This window comes from Giraffa tippelskirchi, chromosome 10, assembly GCF_054371585.1.
Source record: "Giraffa tippelskirchi isolate mGirTip1 chromosome 10, T2T-mGirTip1v1.2.pri, whole genome shotgun sequence".
NCBI lineage: Eukaryota > Metazoa > Chordata > Mammalia > Artiodactyla > Giraffidae > Giraffa > Giraffa tippelskirchi.
The window spans coordinates 155,441,592-155,450,725 of NC_137284.1; the positions used below are offsets into that span (position 1 = coordinate 155,441,592).

The 9,134-nt window shown below is 48.0% G+C and overlaps 1 protein-coding gene across 1 annotated transcript; it reads right to left on the reverse strand.

Annotated features, from left to right (window-relative positions):
- Nucleotides 1–162: 162 nt before the first annotated feature.
- Nucleotides 163–8,828, reverse strand: LOC145524651 (GTPase IMAP family member 1-like). Its single transcript, XM_081537338.1, has 3 exons — nt 8,719–8,828; nt 2,348–2,396; nt 163–1,168 (listed from the first exon to the last, which is right to left on the reverse strand). The coding sequence occupies exons 2-3, from the start codon at nt 2,388–2,390 to the stop codon at nt 315–317; spliced, it is 897 nt and encodes a 298-aa protein (XP_081393464.1). The 5' UTR covers nt 2,391–2,396; nt 8,719–8,828; the 3' UTR covers nt 163–314.
- Between the last annotated feature and the right edge of the window lie 306 nt (nt 8,829–9,134).

Consider the following 9,134-nt stretch of genomic DNA (forward strand, 5'->3'; position numbering starts at 1 on the left):
AGAGGAAGGCAGTGTCTAAACAAACCAACCAGCAAACAGACACACACAAGCTCAAAATAAGGAGTGGGTTTTCCCTTTGCTAGGAATCCATTTTCTACTGAAAACTGCCAGTCATTTTAAGATTTCTCACAGACGATGAATACATTAAGATAACTAAACACATTTTTAAGGATGTTTTAAAGTGGTACAACTTTATTTTTAAAACTATGTGCTGGAGTAAACATGAAATTTCTGAAAACTCTGATTCCTTTGAAATCGCCCTTCAGATCCAAGTGTCCAGGTCCTTTCTTGACAGGTGACCTGCAAGACTGAGGTCACCCAGTCACCGCCTCGGGCCGGCGCCTGCAGAGCAGGTACAGCAGGAACAGGGTGCCCAGCAGAGCGGCCAGGCCCAGCTTATACCGGGTCCCCAGCGCCGCCTTGGGCCACCGCCACAGCCCGGCCAGCGGCCACATCGGAGCGCAGGCAGCCAATTGCTCCGCCACCCTGCGCAGCCTCTCCTCGGGGCTCAGCCCGCTCAGGGTCTGCGCCAGGCGGTAGACGTCGTTGGTGTAGGGGGCGCCGCCGTGGTCCCTCACCAGCTCCTCCACCAGCCCCATCAGCTCCCCGACCTGCGCCTCCCGCTCCCCGTCGGCCGCTCGGTTGTCGAAGGCGCAGCATCGGCCCCCGCACTCGGCCACCAGCTCCCGGAGCGCGCAGTTGTCGGTGTCGCGCACGTACTGCTGCAGCGAGCCCCCCGCCAGGTCCTCCCTGCGGGTGAAGACCACGACGGCGCGCGCCGCGATGCCCGCCCCGAAGAGCGCCTTCACTCCGCGCCAGGCCCGCAGGTCCTGGGCGGTGAAGCGGCCGAGCTGGGTCACCAGGAGCACGGCGTGGGGCCCCGGGGCCGACAGCAGGTAGCAGCGGCCTCTCTCCTCGAAGCCCGGGTCTGCCTGGGCGACCTCGGGGCTGAAGAGGTCCGGGGTGTCGAGGACTTCCACGTCCCACGAGGCCCAGCGGCAGCTCCCCGTGGCGCAGGCCCTGGTCACCGCCGTGGCCGCGAGCCTGGACAGGAAGTGCTTCCGCTGGAGGATGCTGTTGCCCGTGGCGCTCTTCCCGGTCCCCGACCTCCCGGCCAGGAGGAGGCGCAGCCTGCGCTCCTGCAGGGCGGACCTGAACTCCTGGAAACCTGTGGGCACCGGTGGTCTGTAAGCTTCGGAACCTGAGAGCGACATGTCCCGGTCCCCAGGTCTCCTGGACGCCTTGCGAGCAAAGGAGAACAGAGCGCTTCCACGGTTGTGTTTGGGGCCAAACCATTACTGGTTTCCCTTGTGGCTCAGCTGGTAAAGAATCTGCCTGCAGTGCGGGAGACCTGGGTTGGATCCCTGGGTTGGGAAGAGCCCCTGGAAAAGGGAAAGGCTACCCACTCCAGTATTGTGGCCTGGAGAGTTACATGGACCGTATCGTCCATGGGGTGGCAAAGAGTCAGTCATGACAGCGACTTTCACTTTCACTTTACTGAGTGACCTGGTGTGAGATTTGGACACTTAAAGGGGGTCTCTACTCGTCTATTTCTCCCGTCTTTGGCGTCACATGTGCACCCGTAGGTGCTCCAACAGCTGCTGAACATTTCTCTAGAGGATGTGCCTGTGTAATACAGGCCATTACTTCGTCTGATATGATCTGTCATCCAGGCCATCCAGGCTGTGCAAAGCTGGTCCCCATTGACAATTTCAGGAGCCTTGGCCTTCTTTTCTCTGATGCCCTCCCACTGGAGAAAGGGGTGGGGCAGTGGGCCCAGCCAGGAGGGCTATCTGGAGTCCCATAGCCGGGGTTTGAATCATAGACCTGTCCTCTACCAGCCTTGTAACCCTGGGGAGCTGCTTTATCTAAGTGTTAAACCTTTTCTGCAGAAAGGAATCAATACTGTAGCACTGTCCTCAGGGTGTCAGAAAATAAGATGAGATAAACTCTCTTCCTTCCCTTCCTGCCTCCCTCCTCCTCCTCTCTTGTCTCTCAAATGTGCTGCCTAATAAGACACTTTTGTAGCCCTCCATCTGTGTTCCCTAACACCTTCTACCTGGTGAACCAGCTTCCCTCTAATACATGACTTGATGCCCTCTACATCCACTTCTGTTTATTCATTTTATTTTGGAAACAGAGATACAGATTAGTCAAAGAACTTGATATCTCACAGCAGGGTGAGGACAAAGATCCAGGTGAAGTGCCAGCCCCAGGGCTCTTGCTGCTTCACCCCAGCATCAAGTCACCTCTCAGCTTCTCTCTGTTCAGTCTTGAATTAGCCCATCCCCCTACCACCCAGGGTTAACACCTGGGGGCAAATACGCATTGTGAGCCGTGTTCTTACCATAGGCATTTTCTTCATCTCTTGCCACCTTCCGTCCTCCCATGATTACCTGAAAGAGTCCCAGACACAATTTGTTCATTCACCCATTCATCAAATAGGTGTAACTGCCTACAATGTGTCAGGCCAAGTCTAAAATGCTGGTGACCTCACAGTGTCATAGTTCCTGCCTTCCCTGGGGCACTGGGAAGAGATTGGAGGAAATGTTCAGCAAAGACATTTGGAGGAGCCTAGTCTGGGGTTGGGATGATGCTGTGAGAACACCTGGTAAGCTTGGCTTTGTCTTCTCAGGGCCCCCAAATGCAAAGAGCAGAGGGGAGATGATAACATTTACTCTGTGTCAAGATGAGCCCCTTAGCTGGTCTGGAAATCAGTAGGGCTTATTGTAGGGGCTGTAGGATACTGAGATCCTGGTCTTGAAGAGCATGTACAGCTTGCTTGCTCCCAGTCCCAGTGCAGAGGCAGTAGATTGAACACTGCCTTGTGCTCTGGCCAGCCTGCCAGGACTGCCCCCAGAGCACCTCCCAGCACCCGGGATCCTACTCCCTCCCCTACTGCTCCCCTCAAAGGCAGAGGCCACCACTGCCAATGGGTAGGTGTGCACCAGGGAAGGAGCAGAGAAAGCTCTGTGGTCTGGCTCCAACCCTTTGCTCCCCCATCCTGCCTCTAACCAAGGGGTACACACCGAGGAAAAAGTGGAACCAGCTCAGAAGTGCAGCCCCAAGCCCTCAGGCCCTGGCTACGCCCCCCAGCCAAAGTGAAGACTGTCATCAATCTGGGGGAAGATTAAGCTCCCTTAGGACTCCCGCTCCTGCCCCTTGGCTTTTGACTCCTCCCACAATAGGGTGGCAACTGGTATGGAGCCTAGGAGAAGCCCTGCTGGCACCTGGCTCTGGCTGTAGCCCCTCCGACTCCAGCCCTGCCTCCCACCACTGCGGTGGCTGCCAGCACACCCTGGGAGAAGATGCAGTCACCGCTCACTTCCGGTCCAGCTCTCCCACCAAAGCTACCAGGCACATGCACACTCAAAGGGACACTCCCACGAAAGGACGTGCCTTCAAGACCAGGATAGGTGGCCGTTTCACCTGACTTCATAGCAGCAGACTGAGAAAGTTAAAGAAAATGAGAAAACAGAGGCATATATTTTAAATGAAAGAACAAGATAACAGAGACAAATAATTTGCTTGCCAAAGAGTCCAAAGCAACAGTAATAAAAATGCTAACTGAACTTGAGAAAACAACAGCTGAACACAGTGGGAACTTCAGCAAAGAACTAGAAAATACAAAAACCAGTCAGAGCTGAGGATTATAACTGAAATGAAAAACATGCTAGAAGGAATTCAGACCAGCTGAGGTGACACAGAAGAACACCTAAGACAGAAGAGTGGAAATCACCTAATCAGAACAGCAAAAAGTAAAACACGTTTAAAAAAAGGATGATAGTTTATGGGACCTCTGGGACAACATAACGTTATAGAAGAGATGAGAGAGAAGTGGGTCAAAAATGTGTTTGGTGAAATTATAATTGAAAAGTTTCCTAACTTGAGGAAGAAAACAGATATTCGGGTACAAGAGGCATGGGGCACCCCTGTCAGAATGGCTGTCATCAGAAAACAAGAAATAACACATGTTGGCGAGGATGTAGAAAAAAGGGAACCCACTGATAGTGGGAATGTCAATTGCTACAGTAATGGTAGAAAACAGTATGGTGGTTCCTTGAAAAATTAAAAGTAGAACTTCCATATGATCTAGCAGTTTTACTCCTGGGTATATATCCAAAGGAAATGAAAACACGAGTTCAGAAAGATGTATGCACTCCAATATTCATAGCAGCATTATTGATAATAACCAAGATATGAAAGCAACCTAAATGTCCATCAATAGATGATTGGATAAAGAAGGTGTTTTATATATACATGTATATCAGCTTCCCTGGTGGCTCAGACAGTAACGAATTTGCCTGCAGTGCAGGAGACCTGGGTTTGATCCCTGGGTTAAGAAGATCCCCTGGAGAAGGGTAAGGCTACCAACGCCAGTATCCTTGCCTGGAGAATTCCATGACAGAGAAGTCTGGTGGGCTACAGTCCATGGGATCCTAAAGAGTTGGATACGACTCAGTGACTAACACTTTCATTTTTGATTCTCTTTTTTTTTTTGAGATATATATATATATATATGTTTTATATATATATGTAAATATATATATATATATATATAATGGAATAATCCTCAGCCATAAAAAAGGATGAAATCTTTCCATTTGCAACAACATGGATGGACCTAGAGGGTATTATGCTTATTGAAATAAGTCATATTATGCTTATTGAGATAAGTCATAAGAAAGAAAAATGCTGTATGTTTTCACAATCTAAAAATAAAAAACAAAACAATTGACTATAACAAAAGAGAAACAGACTCACTAGTACAAAGAATGAGTTAGTGGTTACCACTGAGGACAGGGCTGAAGAGGGAGGCGATTGGAGAAAAGGATTAAGAGGTAGAAACTATTAGGTATAAAATTAAGATAAGGAATTCCCTGGCAGTTCAGTGGTTGGGGATTTCACTGCCGAAGGCAAGGGTTTGATCCTTGTTTGGGGAACTAAATCCCAGAAGCCACAGGGTGTGGCCAGGAAATAAAAGATACAAAAATGTAATGTACAAAAAATATAGTTAATATTTTATATTAACTTTACATGAATCATAATCTGTAAAAATGTCAAATCACTATGTTGTACACTTGAAAGTACTATAATATTTTAAGTCAACTGTATGTCAATTAAAAATAAGTAAACAAATAAGTCTAAATATGATCTGTGTGCTAGAGAGACTGGGAGGCTCCCCTCCAGCTCATTATGCTCCTGCCCTCTAATCTGAGGCTTCTCAAAGTAAAGTGATTATACTCATTCAAACATCATTTAATACAATTAAACATTCTGTGATCGTTTGCCTGATCCCATGAGCACCTGAACAAGGGAACATAGTCTCTCCTCAGCCTAATTCTCCAGCCTCATTTCCAGTGAATCCCCGCCCCCTCCAACCCACCAGTCAGCCACTCCAGACACAGATTTCAGTGCCTTTCCCAACCCACCTCGTGCTCTCCCTCCTAGGACCCTTCATCTCACCCCACATTTCTGCCTGAGTCCTGTCTGCTTTACCGTCCATTTCAAAGTCTACCTCTTTCACATCGCCCACCTGGTTCTTACAGATAACTGTGTTCTCCCCTGCTGGCTCCAACAACAAAGGGAAAGCAAAGAGAGAGGCCGGCTCAATAACCCATCTCAAAGAACTCAGAGGGCAGTTTTATCTAGAACTCAAGCCAAAGCTGTTTGCATTTCTGCAGTAACTCCCCTGCACCCCCCACACCCCAAAGCTTTCAGTCAAGTTTGTCCTAGGGGCAAATCCCATGATGTGATTAGTTATTTTGTGTCTAGAAATCAACAGGCTCCCTTAATTGACACTAGAGCTGAAATGAAGAAAGAGCTATAAGATTCACAACCAAGAAGAAGACTCTACCTGAAGCAAGATGTCCCCGTCAAAGGTGGAAATGAGAAAGTGTGCTACAGGGAATCCACAGAACTCTTGGGTATGCCCTTTGGACCTTCCCTCAAAGTTTGGAATGGAATTTGGAAAGTTCTTCTGAGTTTCTTAACAGCTAAAATCTGGGGTTACAAAGGTGTACAGTTATTGGAAAATGTAAAACTTGTAAAATCCTTTCTTTTAAAACTTCAAGGGGTCAAGGTTTATTTAGGTAGTCCAGTACTCATTGAACCTGGCATCTTTTGGAATTATTTCAGGTCAGTTCAGTTCAGTCGCTCAGTCGTGTCCAACTCTTTGAGACCCCATGAACTGCAGCACGCCAGGCCTCCCTGTCCATCACCAACTCCCCGAGTCCACCCAAACCCATGTCCATCGAGTCGGTGATGCCATCCAACCATCTCATCCTCTGTCGTCCCCTTCTCCTCCTGCCTTCAATCTTTCCCAGCATCAGGATCTTTTCCAATGAGTCAGCTCTTCGCATCAGGTGGCCAAAGTATTGGAGTTTCAGCTTCAACATCAGTCCTGCCAATGAATACCCAGGACTGATCTCCTTTAGGATGGACTGGTTGGATCTCCTTGCAGTCCAAGGGACTCTCAAGAGTCTTCTCCAACACCACAGTTCAAAAGCATCAATTCTTTGGCACTCAGCTTTCTTTATAGTCCAACTCTCACATTCATACATGACTACTGGAAAAACCATAGCCTTGACTAGACGGACCTTTGTTGGCAAAGTAATGTCTCTGCTTTTTAATATGCTATCTAGGTTGGTCATAACTTTCCTTCCAAGGAGTAAGCGTCTTTTAATTTCATGGCTGCAGTCACTATCTGCAGTGATTTTGAAGCCCAGAAAAATAAAGTCAGCCACTGTTTTCACTGTTTCCCCATCTATTTGCCATGAAGTGATGGGACCGGATGCCATGATCTTAGTTTTCTGAATGTTGAGCTTTAAGCCAACTTTTTCACTCTCCTCTTTCACTTTCATCAAGAGGCTCTTTAGTTCTTCACTTTCTGCCATAAGGGTGGTGTCATTTAGGAGATTGTTAAAAATGTATGTATTTTTATCTTTTGCAATACTTTTTATTTTCTATAGTTCCTTTGATCTTACTGTCCATGTGCAATGCACATTTTTATGTAGCTGCAATGCTATCACATACACTATTCACAGTCTATGTTTTTTCTCAATATTGTACACACCTGCCATATTGCTCCAATCTTTATTTTATGGCTGCAGAAATGCAATTGTGGTGATCCACAATATATAAAAACGTGTATTTCTTAGATTTATATTCCTATATCTGTACTTAAAAATATTAAGTTCCCCTCCATGCCAAATTATTTTTAATCATTCAGCCCATGACTTGAATTTTTGAATCAGTTATCCTAGTCCCACCCCTTCAGTACACAGTTGTGACGAGGAAATTTACATGGTACAGCAGCCCACAAAGCCCAGCTTGACTTGGGGAGAAGATATTCAAGAGTTCCTGTAGGGCAAGGGATGAGGACCAAGTTCTTAACCTTAGTTGTTTCCTGCACTATTGTGGATAGTGCTAAGGAGAGTAGAGGTTTTAGGAGAATTACAGAATTTTCACTTTGTAACTTGTTCTGAGGTTAGCTTGTTCTGAGGTTAGCTTTCCTTATAAGTCCCCAGGAATACCTTTTGCCTTTGCTGAAAATGCTTTTGCGGAGTGTTTGTTGACTTTGAAAATGCAATTTGTTGCCTGCAGTAGTTCTAGCAATCATCTTTCTTATTTACTAGGGGACCAAGGAAGGAGAGGGGCTTCCCAGGTGGCTCTGCTGCTGCTGCTGCTAAGTCGCTTCAGTCGTGTCTGACTCTGTGCGACCCCATAGACGGCAGCCCACCAGGCTCCGCCGTCCCTGGGATTCTCCAGGCAAGAATACTGGAGTGGGTTGCCATTTCCTTCTCCAGTGCATGAAAGGGAATAGTGAAAGTGATGTCGCTCAGTCGTGTCCGACTCTTAGCGACCCCATGGACTGCAGCCTACCAGGCTCCTCCGTCCATGGGATTTTCCAGGCAAGAGTACTGGAGTGGGGGTGCCATTGCCTTCTCCGCCCAGGTGGCTCAATGGTAAATAATCTTGCTGCCAAGGCAGGAGACACAAGAGATGTGGGCTTGATTCCTGGGTCAGGAGGATCCCTTGGAGTAGGAAATGGCAACCCATTCCAGTATTCTTGCCTGGAAAATTCCATGGACAGAGGAGCCTGGTGGGCTACAGTCCAGGGGGTCATAAAGAGTTGAACATGAGTGACTGAGCATGCACACATACAGAGAAAGAGAGAGAATTTAGCCCCACATAAGAGTATGTGCCTAGGGAAGGAAATGGCAACCCACTCCAGTACTCTTGCCTGGAAAATTTCACGCATGGCGGAGCCGGGTGGGCTCCATGGGGTCGCAAAGAGTTGGACATGACTGTGCGACTTCACTTTCACTTTCAAGAGTATGTGCATCACGTAGCATCACTGATTCAAGGGACATGAATTTTGAGCAAACTCCGGGAGATAGTGGAGGACAGAGGAGACTGGTTGGCTACAGTCCAGGGGATGCAAAGAGTTAGACACGACTGAATGACTAAACAACAACAGGAGCATGTGCGACAAGAGTGGAGAGTGATGCTTACCACTTCTTCTGAACTTACTCTATTTGACACTCAAAACATCCTTATTAACCTGCGCGTGCAAAGTTACTGTTTCTAGGTCTTGCTTCCCTTTCTCATACTTATTAGAATGCACATGCTTGCTAGTCAGTTTCACATGGGCGGAGCTCTTCCTGTTTCCCACAGGTCCTACTCCCAGACTGACTCCCTTTCCCTTACACTCACCTTTCCTGCAGAATTGGTGACAGGCTCTAATGTTAGATCCAAGAAGCTCCTGATCTGCTGCCTGCCCTTGGCTGTGGGTGCAGTGACTGGTTTCCTCTCCACCAATGGAGGAAGTCTCTGTGCCACTCAGAGCTCAAGAAGCTCAGGGAGGGGAGGGCCCAGTGGTGATGACTTAAAGAGACAGCAACAATAACCAGTGAACTGGTGGGTATGTAGTATTGTCACTGCGTGTCCTATCCCATACTGATTCCCTGGTAGCTCAGCTGGTAAAGAATCTGCCTGAAATGCAGGAGACACTGGTTCGATTCCTGGGTCAGGAAGATACCCTGGAGAAGAGATAAGCTACCCACTCCAGTCTTCTTGGGCTTCCCTGGTTAGCTCAGTCAGTAAAGAATCTGCCTGCAATGCGGGAGACC